The sequence below is a fragment of the Engystomops pustulosus genome, chromosome 4 (genome assembly GCF_040894005.1).
Source record: "Engystomops pustulosus chromosome 4, aEngPut4.maternal, whole genome shotgun sequence".
NCBI classification, from domain to species: Eukaryota; Metazoa; Chordata; class Amphibia; order Anura; family Leptodactylidae; genus Engystomops; species Engystomops pustulosus.
The window spans coordinates 14705048-14721508 of NC_092414.1; the positions used below are offsets into that span (position 1 = coordinate 14705048).

Genomic DNA, 16461 nt, shown 5'->3' on the forward strand with positions numbered 1-16461 from the left:
ATGTGACTTGTCTGTGTTACTCACTCCTCAGATCTTAGCTCCCACCTTTGTGCTCCTGTACAGCTCCTCCCACCTGCTCCTTCACAGAGGTCACAGCCTGGTGAGATGACATCAGTGGGAGAGGGAGGAGCTGTACAGGAGCACAAAGGTGGGGGCTAAGATCTGAGGAGTGAGTAACACAGACAAGTCACATGTGGTTTTTTGAAATGCAACCGAACCAAAGCCCAACCCCTGGGAACACCCCAGGATTTTGTCAGGGTGCAAGGTAAGTTATAACACTCAATTACTGTATAATGTAATGCAAATGCTTATAAAAGGCAGAGAGGCATGTTTGCACTGCAGGTGTGATGGGCTCCTGCAACCTGTCTTTAGTGAAAATTAGGTCCCTGGTGACAGGTTCCTTTAAAGGCAATTACAAAGAATGGTAATAGGCCATCTGCAGTGTATTAAACAAGGTGGCAATCCAGTCATCTAGGTCATGGCTTTTTCACTGAACAAACTCGTTTCCTTCGGCAGTGCTCCAGGATTGCTGAACGTCTGTGGAGAAAATCGCGCACATCTGCAGACTTTCTACACTTCAAATTTATGCTAAAAACTTATAACTCTGCCCTTCACCTTGCTAAACAGGTCTATTTTACTAATCTCATATCCTCTCTCTCTAACAACCCCAAAAGGCTCTTTGATACCCTTCACTCCTTACTAACACCAAAGGTGCAGCCACCTGTCACAGACCTTGGGGCTGAAGATCTGGCCGCCTATTTTAAGGATAAAATTGATTGTATCCGCCAGGAAATAATTGCTCAATCCACTCACCCCTCCAATCCCCTTCCCTCCCATACCTTATCTTGTTCACTCTCTTCCTTTGAGCCAGTCACAGAGGAAGAAGTGTCTAGGCTCCTTTCCTCTGCTCGCCCCACTACCTGCATCAGTGACCCCATCCCCTCACATCTGGTACAGTCTCTCTCCCCAGCAGTCACTTCTCACCTAACTAAAATTTTCAATCTCTCTCTCTCTTCTGGGGTCGTCCCCTCTTCTTTCAAGCATGCTATTGTTACCCCTTTACTAAAGAAACCTTCACTGGACCCATCCAATGCTACTAACTACCGACCAGTTTCTAACCTCCCTTTCATCTCCAAACTCCTGGAACGCTTGGTCTATTCTCGACTAACCCGCTATCTCTCAGCTAACTCCCTCCTTGACCCCCTGCAATCTGGTTTCCGCTCTATGTATTCCACTGAAACTGCTCTTTCTAAAGTCTCCAATGATCTCCTCACTGCAAAATCCAAAGGTGACTATTCTCTCCTCATTCTCCTGGATCTACCGGCAGCGTTCGATATTGTGGACCACCACCTCCTCCTTAGGATGCTTCACTCCATTGGCCTAAAGGACTCTGCACTCTCTTGGTTTTCTTCCTATCTCTCTGACCGCACTTTCAGTGTCTCCTTTTCTGGATCTTTCTCTTCTCATCTTCCTCTCAGTGTCGGGGTTCCTCAGGGCTCAGTCCTAGGTCCTCTTCTCTTCTCCCTCTATACAGCCCCCATTGGACAAACCATTAGCAGATTTGGTTTCCAGTATCATCTTTATGCTGATGACACCCAGCTGTATACCTCAGCACGTAACATTACCCCTGCCTAATCCAGAACACTAGTGACTGTCTCTCTGCTGTCTCTAACATCATGTCCTCTCTCTTCTTGAAACTTAATCTTTCTAAGACTGAACTTCTTGTCTTTCCACCATCTACTAACCAAACCAACCCTGACCTCTCCATCTCGGTCTGTGGGATCACTATAGCACCGAGGCAGCAGGCCCGCTGTCTTGGGGTTGTGCTGGACTCTGACCTCTCTTTTTCACCATATATTCAATCTATTGCTCGCTCTTGCCGGATGCATCTCAGAAACATCTCCAGAATCCGGCCGTTTCTGACATTTGAAACTTCTAAAATGCTAATTGTTGCACTTATTCACTCTCGACTAGACTACTGTAACTCCCTACTAATTGGTCTTCCACTCTCTAAACTCTCTCCTCTTCAGTCTATTCTTAATGCAGCAGCCAGGCTCGTCTTTCAGGCCAAACGCTACACAGATGCCTCCAGTTTGTGCCAATCACTGCACTGGCTACCTGTCTCCTTCCGTATTCACTTTAAAATAATAACCCTCATCCACAAAGCTCTGAATAATGCAGCACCTCCCTATCTCTCTTCTCTCATCTCAGTCTATCGCCCTTCCCGCGTTCTTCGATCTGCCAGTGATATTAGATTCATCTCTACCTTAATTCGAACCTCTCATGCACGTATCCAGGACTTCTCCCGAGTTGCACCAATTCTCTGGAATGCTCTTCCCCAGACTCTCAGACTAATACCCACTCTCCAAAGCTTCAAACGTGCTCTTAAAACCCATCTCTTTAGGCAAGCTTATCACACTCGCTAACCGCATGAAATGTCAACTCTCCCTTTACTAATCCATCCTATCTGTTATCTGGCAAACAGCTGATATATACCAAGCTTCAGGCTAGGCTGCAGTCTTTTTCACCTAGGACCCTGTAAATAAGATGGCGGCTGATGGCTGGTTCAAGCAGCAACATCGTTGTTTAGTAAATTATTTATTAAATTATTTTTATATTGTTCCCTTATAAAGAATGGCTGGACCATTATACAACCTCTTGTGTCACCCCCTCATCCTCATAGTCTGTAAGCTCTTGTGAGCAGGGCCATCACTCCTATTGTTCTATATGACTGTTTGTTCTTTGTAATGTAATATAGTTGTATATGTCCCCTATGATTTGTAAAGCGCTACGTAATTTGATGGCGCTATATAAATAAAGATTATTATTATTATTATTATTATTATTATTATTTCAATACTAGCTTCATTTTAACACCTGATAAAGGTCCTCTTGAAAGTAGTCTCTGAATATTTAGAAGAAAGATTCAGCACTGAGGTAGTTTCGATGTATTGTAGAAAAATTTGAGCAGATTGTGGGGCAGGAAACTTAGAAAAAGGAGTGGGAGGTTATAGAAAAAGTGCTCCATACTGCAGATGGCCCTGAGTTGGCCAGGCTTGTGTTCGCTTCCATGGATGTATCTGACTATTTCAAGGCCCATGAGTCTAAGGGTGAAGACACACATGGCGTTTTTGGGCCGTTTTTGGGCCGATTTTACTAAGTGCGTTTTCAGATAGTTAAAAACGCATGCGTTAAAAAACGCATCCGTTTTAGAAAAAACGCGTGCGTTTTTTGAAAACGCATGCGTTCTTGTCCATTTTCCCGAAATTGCGCAATGAAAAACGGACAAAAACGCATTCGGTTTTTAAAAACGCATGCGTTTTTAAAAAACGGATGCGTTTTTTTAACGCATGCGTTTTTAACGATCTGAAAACGCACTTAGTATAAACGGCCCAAAAACGCCATGTGTGTCTTCACCCTAAGGGTGCTGCCACGAGTCGCATTCTTGGACCGCTTTTTAAATGTCCAAAAATGCAACATATCGTACCGTTTTTTTGCGGGTTACATACATTCATTCCAATGGACAATACTTCCAACCATTTATATTGCAGTTTTTGACACCGTAGCGTACCATATAATAGCCGTATAAAAATATAGAGCATGTCCTATTTTCTCCTGTATTTGAATTCTGTATGTCCTAGAAGTCTATGGGGAAGTATAAAATACGGGTTAGATACGTTGCTGCATACGGATGAAAAACGTCAAGTAAATACAGGCTCATACGGCCTGTAAAAACGGGACTGGAGAAATCATACGGTCTTGTGAATGTAGCCTAAGGGCTTATTCACACTGCCGTCTGCGGGGCCGTACATGTACGTCCCCATAGACGGCAATAGCGGGGCCACCTCTTCCTCCTCTGCAGCACACGGCGGTATGCCCGCACGGCGGGCATACCGCGTGTGAATGTACCCTAAGAGTCTTGTTATCTAGAAGAGGGGTTATCCTCAATCACCTCAGATGTAACCACTACCTCAGGATGAAATTGGGCCCCAGATATTTTATGGAAGGGAAAATGTGCTGTCACAGTCCCTGATTCATGTATTTAATGAATTCCATAAGCTTGTTAGCCTATTCAGAGTCTAGCAGGGAATGGGTTAATATTTTCATGAGGTAAAATTTCACACATTTGTATTTCTATCTGCTGTGGTAGCCTTCCCGCCTTTTTCTCTTGAGGTGTTTGTTGCCAGATGCTGTCAGCTGATTCGCTGAGAGGTTAGATCAGCTGCTATTGGTAGAACAGCTGGATCAATGACATGCCTGTTACTGGGTAAAATATTGTCAGGGCTCAGCTGATTGGCAGATGTTCGCCCCAACTTATAGATGAAAGAGGCTGTCAGCTGGCTCCTGGTGCCACCTTTAAAGAAAAGTCCTGGAGCAGCGCTCCTGCCCAACCCAACCCGCTCTTTATAAATGAATTTTACTGCCACGATTGTTTGTTAGTGGGGGTTTTGTCTCCCAGTTGGTGCCTATGTAAGTTATATAATTATACTTATTAATTGATGGTTTTAAATAATCTGTTTAAATAAAATGTACTAATTTATTAAATTAATTTTATTATTAAATTTATTATTGTAAGTCTTTGATTACCCAATAATAAACATTGCGGCTAATAATCTATCCACAATGGTTGTGTTGTGTCATTTATTTTATTAGTAATGTAGTTTTCGGACTATAAGGCGCACAGGATTATAAGGCGCACTGTGCCTTCTAAAACGTCTAGGTCAGTGATGGCGAACCTATGACACGCGTGTCATTGCTGACCCACGTAGCCATATTCACTGACACGCGGCCGCCCGAGAGTGAAGTTTCATTCTACACGGCCAGGTGCAGTAAGCGGGAGGCTGAGAGATTGCACTGAGCTCCCAGCACTCCCCCCCCCTCCCCCCGGGCCGGCCCCTCCCCCTGTGTGAGCTGAGCCATAGGTGGCAGGAGAGGTGACCCGGCCATAGGAGACTCCTCTGCAGCTCCTGATAACTGTGGAGGGGGGAGGGTGACACTACAGTCAGAGGCCACATCGCTGCTGCCCTGTGTGATGTCCCAGCAGCTGCCACCTCTACACTGACCATCTCCATAGCAGGGATGAGGGAGGACAACAACTCCCATCATACAGTGAGTAATGTCAGTGTACCTCAGTGTGCCTCTGCCACCTCAACACTGACCAGCTCCAGAGCAGGGACCAGGGAGGACAACCACTCCCATCATACAGTGAGTAATGTCCGTGCACTGTATGATAGGGCTTGTATGTCAATTTTGTGATGTACAAGCCCTGAAATAATCGCAACGCCTTGCAAATCGCCAGACATTGCGATTATTTTGCTCCTCACACCTTCTGCATGCCAGGTGGGCATGAGGGAGATGCAAACAGCGGCGCCTGCTCCCTCGCTAGAACCTGTGAACTTTCATGACTGAAAGTTTGCAGGTTACTAAGCATTTCCACGCGTGTCTGATTGTAACCGATCTATTACATATAGAATGTATAGTATATAGTATGGCAGTATATGGTAGTATCAATCACACATTCCTACGGTAAAGTACCCTGGAAGTTAAATAATATACATATTTGTTATTTAAACTATAAATATCACAAAATTATGTTTTTTTTGTCTAGGTGACACACCACCCGAGTTATGCTCGGTTTTTTGGCAAATTTTGACACGCCAAGCTCAGAAGGTTGCCCATCACTGGTCTAGGTTCATATATAAGGCGCATCGGATTATAAGGCGCACCTGACTATAAGAATGAATGACCAGCAGGTGGCAGACCTGTGCACAGTTCAAGGCAGCTGTTGTCTGTAAGTACGGTTCATATATAAGGCGCACTGGACTATAAGGCACACCTTTGATTTCTGAGAAAATCAAAGGATTTTTTGTGTGCCTTATAGTCCGAAAAATACGGTAAGTTATTTATTGTTGTTTGAATAATGCGGGACTCGTATCACCATGACCATCACCACCACACACAGGGTCCTCCGATATATAACAATATGAACAAGGGAAGAAGCAAAACTAACACAGGAGTCATCAAAAGGAACCATAACTAGAATCTTTATCTTTTTACATTAAAAATATGTATTATGGTTTCAACATATACATTTTATTGATTGTCCTGTATGATGGAAAGTTCTACAATTGTCCAAAATATTCACAAATCGGTCATAAACAAGAAAAAAAAATCCAGCACAATAGATAGTATAGACAAAGGACGGGCCGGCAACTCTATTTAAAGGACATCTACCACCAGGATGAAGGATTGTAAACTAAGCACACTGGCATAATGGTGTGTGCCCCATCTGCCAGGATCTGCTGTTCTTTTAGCTTCTTGTAACCTTGTTTTAAAAAAAGACGCTTTAAAAATTATGCAAATATCCCTGAGGAGCTCCGGGCTCCATTAATGCCTCAGGCTCATTTGCATAATGTTGAAAGCCTTTTTTGGAAAAAACAGGGTCTACAAAGCTAAAAGATGAGCAGAGCCTGCCAGAGGGGGCACACACCAGTATGTCAGTGTGCTTAGTTTACAATCCTTCATCCTGGTGGTAGATGTCCTTTAATAAATATAATAACCTCATATATTCTGAGGTAAAATGTTCTTCCAAACAATCTTCTGACGGCATATTATTATCAGGACGCGATAGTGTCAAGTCATTAATAAGGTCAATGGAATTGTATGGCGGACACAATGGGGCACATTTACTAAGGGTCCGTCGGACGCATTTCCTTCGAGTTTTGCGATTTTTTCCGATTTGCCCTGAATTGCCCCTGGTTTTTGGCGAACACGATCGGATTGTGCCGCATCAGCCCGGCTTGCATGTGACACAAATCAGGGGGCTTGGACGTCGGACAACCTGACTGATTCAGACAAACCGCGGTATTTAAAAATCAAATTGTGTTGCAAGATCAGCACTGACATGCACCGGGAAGAAGAAGGTGAACTCCGGCGGACCTCAGCGGAGGAAGGGACACATGCAGGAAATTGGACGCACGATCTTAGTGAATAGCGACAGCTCCGACTCCTCGTCCGACATTCTGGATCGGCGGTGTCAACGGGACGGGTAAGTAAATGTGACCCAATGTACCATGTGAGTGAAGCCTTGGTGCTCAAGCTCGGCCAGCACTCCAATTACTTTCCATCGGTTGATCGGGAAAGCATGCAGTCCATTAAAAGTGTGTATAGTGTTAGTCACGCAAATGCATTACCGCTTCACTCATATGGCGCACTTAGTGGCGTGCAAGCTCTTGTAATCGCTCATTCTCGCACAAGTTGGACCCATAGTGCATCTCTCCAGCATAATATTGAACACGTGAGAATTAGGTCTTCTGAACATATATAGAGGGAAGCTACAATTTTGTCTTTTTGATCCTTCTCATTAATACTTGAAGTCGAAGTATAGTAATTCTATGCATCCTACACTTATGACAATTCTGGGCTACTTTATGTAGAAATTTCATGGTCTCAAGCAGATATGGATCCTATGGCCATTGCATGAACCAACTCTCCAAGTAAAATATAGGGAAAGTCCTATTCCTGCCCGTGTTTGCTGCTCGGGTAGTATTTTATTCAAAGCTCACCTGTCGATGACATATAAAACACAAACAACAGTCCACATGACCTATGTTTGCGGCACATATAACTGTTCTCATCGTGTGTATGTAGCCTAAGACATCAATTTCTGTGGTGGTCACCAACTTACATACCATCCCTAGTTACAGATGGACCTCAAATCTGACAGAAGCTATGTTGTTTCTTAGCTACAGATTCTTAATGAGTTACTTCCACATCCAAACAGTGGGGAGAATATACATAATGCAGCATGAAGGGGCTCGGTGAAGGAGGTGGTGAAGGTGTGTAAGTGTCTGATGGGGTCACACAGGTCATAGAAGGACAACTCCCCCGCCTCATAATCCAGACAGATCCGGACTCTATCACTGGAGATATTGTCAGGTAACTGGTCCACTTACTGTCATGTATCACTGAGTACTTATTATTATTCCTCATCAAGCTCCAAGACTTGTCATTATCGCCATTGTATGATTGGCGCCCCCTCCTGTCTATACTGTGATAACACATCCCCACCCTCCATCTTCCTTATATACTGTTCTCTACATCCCAGTAATGTCGTCCTGAGGTAAATCTACTGCTACTTATCACCTGAATATAATCCTCAAATCTCTCTGCTGTTTCTGGACGATTCTGCTTCTCTTGTGTCCTGGTTGCAGTTTTCAGGTCGTCTGATATATGGAGATTATTATGAGCCGTGTTTACATCCAGTAATATGTCTCCAGGACCCTCCACATAGATCCCGATCCTTATACCTGATATTATGTCACATAATGTGTGTAATGTGTCTGAGATCACAGTCACATCCAGACCATCTACATCATGGCGCTGGTTATCATGTCCCCCTGTGTCCTCATCACCTCCCCCCTCCTCAGGATCACACAAGTCACCTGTGTCTGGTTCCTGTAACACAGTCAGTGGATCAGTCATGTTACACAGCTCCTCAATGTGCCTCATCTTCCTGGACAGCTCGTCCTTCTGTATCTCCAGCTTCTGGATCAGAGCAGATAGTGAGAGGGACTTTTCCTGCTCCTGCCTGGAGATATCAACAAGGACACTTTCTCCAGTTCTCCTTTAGATTCTGGACTCGATCCTCACTCTCCACCCACTTTGTAGTTAGTTTCTGGAGAATATTTATTACCGTATATACCGAGTTTTTCAACACAAAAAATATGCTGAAAAACGTCCCCTCGGCTTATACACGAGTCACTAAGTAAAAAAAAATACTTAAAAAATAATAAACTTATATACTCACCCTCCGGTGGCCCCGATGTGCAGCGCTGCTCCCCCGATGTCCGCGCCGCTTGTCTTCAGGCTTCTGCGCCGTCTTCTTTCTTCTGCTGGGTGCTGCCATGTCTTTCCCCCGGGCGGCGCCTAGTATGACGTCAGCAGTGGAGCGTCATACCAGGCGCCGGCCGGGAGAGAGCAATGGCGGCGCCCAGCAGAAGAAAGAAGACGGGCGCGGAAGCCTGGAGACAAGCGGCGCGGATATCGGGGGAGCAGTGCTGCACGTCGGGGCCACCGGAGGGTGAGTATATACTTTTATTTTTTTTTTAATGCTGGGAGCAAGCTGTATACCACTGGGGGCAGGCTGTATACTACTGGGGACTGGCTGTATACTACTGGGGACTGGCTGTATACTACTGGGGGCAGGCTGTATACTACGGGGGCAGTGCTGTATACTACTGGGGGCAAGCTGTATACTACTGGGGGCAAGCTGTATACTACTGGGGGCAGGCTGTATACTACTAAGGGCAGGCTGTATACTACTGGGGGCAGGCTGGGCTGGCTGTATACTATAGGGGGCTGGTTGGCTATATAATGGGGGGGTCTGTGACCAATGCATTTCCCACCCTCGGCTTATACTCGAGTCAATAGTTTTTCCCAGTTTTTGGTGGTAAAATTAGGGGTCTCAGCTTATACTCGAATATATACGGTACTTTCTTTTTTTCTTCTCAGAAGCCTCATCCAGCATCTCCACCTGGTGTCCCCGATGTTCTCCGGCCAAACTACAGGACACACAGATACATGTAACATCCTCAGTGCAGTAATATTCCAGGACCTTCTTATGGACAGAACATTTCCGGTTCTCCAGGGAAGTGCTGGGATCAGATAAGACGTGTTCTGGTGACTTGCTGTGGACTTTCAGGTGTTTATCACACAGAGAAGCCTCACAATGTAGACAGGACCTCACAGCAGGTACAGGAGAGTCCACACAGTAAGTGCAGCAGATCCCGGTGATCTCCTCGTGGTTCGGCTGAGTAACAAAGAAACGTTCTGCTACATTATGAAGATTTATGTTCCTCATCAGTGCCGGCCTCTCCTGAAACTCCTCTCTACATTCAGGACAGGAATAACCTCCAGACCCGTCCTGTGTATCCAGCACACGATCAATACAGACCCGGCAGAAGTTGTGTCCACATCTCAGCATTACAGGATCTGTATAAGTGGTCAGACAGATGGAGCAGAGCAGCTCCTCTCTCAGGTCAGCAGACGCCATGGCTAATAGAAGAAGGAGAGAGAAACCAAACTAAATTGGTAGGAGGAAGGACAAGCTAAAAAATTGTAGTCATGCCCATTCATATAACCCCTTATAAGGACCTTTCAACTATTTTTGCATTGGTGTAGCTTTAGGCCGCGGTCATACGTTCCTCTAGCCATCCGTTCATTACGCGATGCTAGCGCACAGGGGGCGGTCCTAGGCCTGAACGCACATGCGTCCTTGTGCGTTCGGCCCAAGGACCGCCCCCCCCCTCACCCGTTTCGCTAGCATCGCGTTATGAACGGATGGCTAGCTGAATGTGTGACCGTGGCCTTACTGTTTTACATAATGTGTGTGTTGGGTTTTTTGTTTGTTTTATTTTTGAATCCAGAACCATTTTGAGAGCCAAAACTTGTATTTTTCTATTGAACTAGCTTGCTTTGTGCAAGACGTGTTATATTTGTGTCTTTTTAGCATAACTGGGCCAAAATTTGCGACTTTTACACTCATTTTGGAGGTTTTACACTAACAAATACGTGATAAAACAGATAAACACTGATATGCAAGAAAATATCTTTTTATTATACGTAGTGTGACAAAATGGAACACAACAGGTAAAATAAACAGGTGTGTAACCATGAGAGGGGGCAGAGGTTGCACCCACACCCTATAACAGTAATTGAGTAAGCAGTTTGGTGCCTTGTCCACCACAGACCATCAAGATGGCGCATATTCCTGCGGTGTTGGAACATTAATGTGTTAATGAGCAGGAGTCAGTATATAATAAGGCCAAATTCACATGAATGAGTTTTGGTCCATGACTTGCATCAGTGATTGGGGGTCAAAGGTGCAGGTCAAAAACACAAAACAGATGCAAATCTTTCCATTACATTAGTCTCCTTTTCTGGTTTCATCTCACACTTGCTGATAAAAGACTGACCATATCACTGAGGTGTGAATAGGACCCAATATGCACATCTCATGAAGGAAACACAACTGTTATGTTCCTCATGAGAATATTAAGGTCCATCAACAGCTTTTAGGTTAACCGAAAATAATGCAACTTTGCATGAACATTGAACCTATATATTCAGAATATGGTTCCTCAGATAATAACAGGGATCCCCCAGGAGGAAATTGGTCAATGAAAAACCGATTAATCCTTAACTTAGAATTTTTAACCAGTTATCTTCATGGGATCCTTCCATGTTGCTGCGAAATACACATAATACAGCATGAAGGGGCTCGGTGAAGGTGGTGGTGAAGGTGTGTAAGTGTCTGATGGGGCCACATAATTCATAGAAGGACAACTCCCCCGCCTCATAATCCAGACAGATCCGGAATTTATTACTACAGACATCGTCAGGTAGCCGAATCTCCCTTCTATCATGCATGACAAAATGTACATTAAAGTACCTTCTCCGGCCTAGTCCCCAAGACTTTTCATTATCTCCAATATATGACTGGCGCCCCCTTCTGTCGATACTGGGATAACACATCCCCACACTCCAACCTCCAGATCTACTGATCTCCACATCCCAGTAATGTCGTCCTGAGGTAAATCTCCGGCTGCCGATCACCTGATTATACTGGAATCTGTCTTCTGTTTGTGGACGATTCTGTTTGACCATTGTGCAGGTTGCGGTTTTCAGGTCGTCTGATATATGGATATTATTAGCGGCAGTGTCTACATCTAGTAATATGTCTGCAGGATCCTCCACGTAGATCCCAGATCTTATACCTGATATTACGTCACATAGAGCATGTAATGTTTCTGAGATCACAGTCATATCAAGATCATCAACATCATATCCCATTGCGTCCTCGTCATCTTCCCCCTCCTTAAGATCACACAAGTCACCTGTGTCTGGTTCCTGTAACACAGTCAATGGATCAGTCATGTTACAAAGCTCCTCAATTTGTCTCATCTTCTTGGACAGTTCCTTCTTCCTAATATCCAGCTGGTGGATCAAAGCAGTGAGGAAGAGCGACTCATCCTTCTCCTGCCTGGAGATCTCAGTAAGGATCCTCTTCTCTAGGTTGTCCAAACGTCTCCTGGTGTCCATAAACAAGGAGGTGACTCTCTCAGCTTCTCCAGATGCTTTCTCTTGAGCTTTTCTCCGGCGCTCCTTTAGATTTTGGACTCTTTCCTCAGTCTCCTTTCTTTTTGTGATCAGTTTCTGAAGAACATTGATCAGTTTCTGCTTGTTCTTCTCAGATGCCTCATCCAGCATCTCCACTCCGTGTTCTCTGGACAAACTGCAAGATACACAGATACAATCCGAGTCCTCAGTACAGTAATAGTCCACAATTCTCTTCACGGCAGAACATTTCTTCCTTACCAGGGAAGTTCTCGGATCAGATAAGACGTGTTCTGGTGACCTACTATGGACGTTCAGGTGTTTATCACACAGAGAAGCCTCACACATCAGACAGGACTTCACAGCAGGTACAGGAGAGTCCACACAGTAAGTGCAGGAGATCCCGGAGAATCCTTCTCGATTTGGTGGTGTAAATCGGAAACGTTCTGCTATATTATTCAGATTTATGTTCCTCATCAGTGCCGGCCTCTTCTGAAATCTTTGTCTACATTCAGGACAGGAATAACCTCCAGATCCGCCTTGTGTATCCAGCACACGATCGATACAGACGCGGCAGAAGTTGTGTCCACATCGTAGCATCACGGCGTTCTTGAAACCATATAAACAGATGGAGCAGACAAGCTCCTCTCTCAGATCTGCGGAAGCCATGGCTGCCACAGGAAGGAAGTCACAGAACTGAAAGTGGGACGGATGAACAGCAAGGATGTCGTTCCACCCATTCACTTAACCCCTGAAGGACAGAGACAATTTTTGCATCCTCAGATCCAGAAAGCAACATCTTCACTCTTCGATCTGCAGTGCCCTATAGTGAATTCTGCTATAGTCTTAATGGATTTGTTAAGTTTTTGGGGGTCATTTATCTTATTTCCCCCTTATCTGAGTCTATTTTTTTGCCCCTCATTTGTGTTTTTTCCGGTTTTGGCTCTTTGTCGAATGCAGGGGTTTTTTTTAACCTTATTAGGCCCAAATTTTAAAGATATTTTTAAATATTTTGCAGCAAATCATACCTTTCCTACGCATGGTCAGGACTGGCGTGTTATTGCGCCAAATAGGCGAAAATCAATATTAAATAAGACGCAAATATCTGTAAAAAGACGCAATGTAATGACAATTAGGGTGCAACAGAACACAATGGTTACACGGCGAATTGAGCAGTCACATTGCATAAAAACGTGCATAAAAACATTACGCAGCAAAAAGGCGCAAAAACACCAACGGAAGGACAAAAATAAAAAATAAATGACGCCCTTTGAATGCATTTTAAAATGTAGGTGAAAATCTTCCTGAAAATGCAGATGCGTTTTGACCAAAATACTTGCGTTTCATAACTTGTTTGGTCCGTGAAATGCTACTACATGCTGCAGTAATTTTACCCGCCAGGGATTACGCAGCAACAGAAGTGCCGTCATTTTCAGTCCAACTTCAACTTCTGATATTTTGATGCATTTTTTCCTATTACATGTACATTTCTGAACATTGCAGCTGTTTTCCACAAACAGTGCCACACCTGACTATGGTCTAAGCTGGTATTGCAGGTCTGAGCTCTCTTCAAACATACTGGGTGTTTGCCACATAAGTTTTACACTAATATCTCCTTATGAGGTAGAAGACATTACACTAATATCTCCTTATATGAGGGAGAAGACATTACACTAATATCTCCTTATATGAGGTAGGAGACATTACACTAATATCTCCTTATATGAGGGAGAAGACATTACACTAATATCTCCTTATATGAGGTAGAGGACATTACACTAATATCTCCTTATATGAGGGAGAAGACATTACACTAATATCTCCTTATATGAGGGAGAAGACATTACACTAATATCTCCTTATATGAGGGAGAAGACATTACACTAATATCTCCTTATATGAGGTAAAAGACTATTCACTAATATCTCCTTATATGAGGTAGAGGACATTACACTAATATCTCCTTATATGAGGTAGAGGACATTACACTAATATCTCCTTATATGAGGTAGAATATATTATACTAATATCTCCTTATATGAGGTAGAGGACATTACACTAATATCTTCTTATATGAGGTAGAATATATTATACTAATATCTCCTTATATGAGGTAGAGGACATTACACTAATATCTCCTTATATGAGGTAGAGGACATTACACTAATATCTCCTTATATGAGGTAGAAGACATTACACTAATATCTCCTTATATGAGGGAGAAGACATTACACTAATATCTCCTTATATGAGGGAGAAGACATTACACTAATATCTCCTTATATGAGGTAGAAGACATTACAGTAATATCTCCTTATATGAGGTAGAAGACATTACACTAATATCTCCTTATATGAGGTAGAGGACATTACACTAATATCTCCTTATATGAGGGAGAAGACATTACACTAATATCTTCTTATATGAGGTAGAATATATTATACTAATATCTCCTTATATGAGGGAGAAGACATTACACTAATATCTCCTTATATGAGGTAGAGGACATTACACTAATATCTCCTTATATGAGGTAGAAGACATTACACTAATATCTCCTTATATGAGGGAGAAGACATTACACTAATATCTCCTTATATGAGGGAGAAGACATTACACTAATATCTCCTTATATGAGGTAGAAGACATTACAGTAATATCTCCTTATATGAGGTAGAAGACATTACACTAATATCTCCTTATATGAGGTAGAGGACATTACACTAATATCTCCTTATATGAGGTAGAGGACATTACACTAATATCTCCTTATATGAGGGAGAAGACATTACACTAATATTTCCTTATATGAGGGAGAAGACATTACACTAATATCTCCTTATATGAGGTAGAAGACATTACACTAATATCTCCTTATATGAGGTAGAAGACATTACACTAATATCTCCTTATATGAGGTTGAAGACATTACACTAATATCTCCTTATATGAGGTAGAAGACATTACACTAATATCTCCTTATATGAGGTAGAATACATTACACTAGTATCTCCTTATATGAGGTAGAATACATTACACTAGTATCTCCTTATATGAGGTTGAAGACATTACACTAATATCTCCTTATATGAGGTAAAGGACATTACACTAATATCTCCTTATATGAGGGAGAAGACATTACACTAATATCTCCTTATATGAGGTTGAAGACATTACACTAATATCTCCTTATATGAGGTTGAAGACATTACACTAATATCTCCTTATATGAGGTAGAAGACATTACACTAATATCTCCTTATATGAGGTAGAAGACATTACACTAATATCTCCTTATATGAGGGAGAGGACATTACACTAATATCTCCTTATATGAGATAGAGGACATTACACTAATATCTCCTTATATGAGGTAGAAGACATTACACTAATATCTCCTTATATGAGGTAGAATACATTACACTAATATCTCCTTATATGAGGTGGAGGACATTACACTAATATCTCCTTATATGAGGTAGAGGACATTACACTAATATCTCCTTATATGAGGTAGAAGACATTACACTAATATCTCCTTATATGAGATAGAGGACATTACACTAATATCTCCTTATATGAGGTAGAAGACATTACACTAATATCTCCTTATATGAGGTAGAATACATTACACTAATATCTCCTTATATGAGGTGGAGGACATTACACTAATATCTCCTTATATGAGGTAGAGGACATTACACTAATATCTTCTTATATGAGGTAGAATATATTATACTAATATCTCCTTATATGAGGGAGAAGACATTACACTAATATCTCCTTATATGAGGGAGAAGACATTACACTAATATCTCCTTATATGAGGGAGAAGACATTACACTAATATCTCCTTATATGAGGTAGAAGACATTACACTAATATCTCCTTATATGAGGTAGAAGACATTACACTAATATCTCCTTATATGAGGGAAAGGACATTACACTAATATCTCCTTATATGAGATAGAGGACATTACACTAATATCTCCTTATATGAGGTAGAAGACATTACACTAATATCTCCTTATATGAGGTAGAGGACATTACACTAATATCTTCTTATATGAGGTAGAATATATTATACTAATATCTCCTTATATGAGGGAGAAGACATTACACTAATATCTTCTTATATGAGGTAGAAGACATTACACTAATATCTCCTTATATAGGGAGAAGACATTACACTAATATCTCCTTATATAGGGAGAAGACATTACACTAATATCTCCTTATATGAGGTAGAGGACATTACACTAATATCTCCTTATATGAGGTAGAGGACATTACACTAATATCTCCTTATATGAGGTAGAAGACATTACACTAATATCTTCTT

The 16461-nt window shown here is 42.4% G+C and overlaps 1 protein-coding gene and 1 pseudogene across 1 annotated transcript; both read right to left on the reverse strand.

The window, feature by feature from the left end:
• Positions 1-6552: 6552 nt before the first annotated feature.
• On the reverse strand, positions 6553-10054 carry LOC140128419 (E3 ubiquitin/ISG15 ligase TRIM25-like; annotated as a pseudogene).
• Positions 10055-11199: 1145 nt separating this feature from the next.
• LOC140128420 (E3 ubiquitin/ISG15 ligase TRIM25-like) lies at positions 11200-12786 on the reverse strand. The gene is made up of 2 exons (XM_072150127.1): positions 11453-12786; positions 11200-11248 (listed from the first exon to the last, which is right to left on the reverse strand). The coding sequence occupies exons 1-2, from the start codon at positions 12784-12786 to the stop codon at positions 11200-11202; spliced, it is 1383 nt and encodes a 460-aa protein (XP_072006228.1).
• Between the last annotated feature and the right edge of the window lie 3675 nt (positions 12787-16461).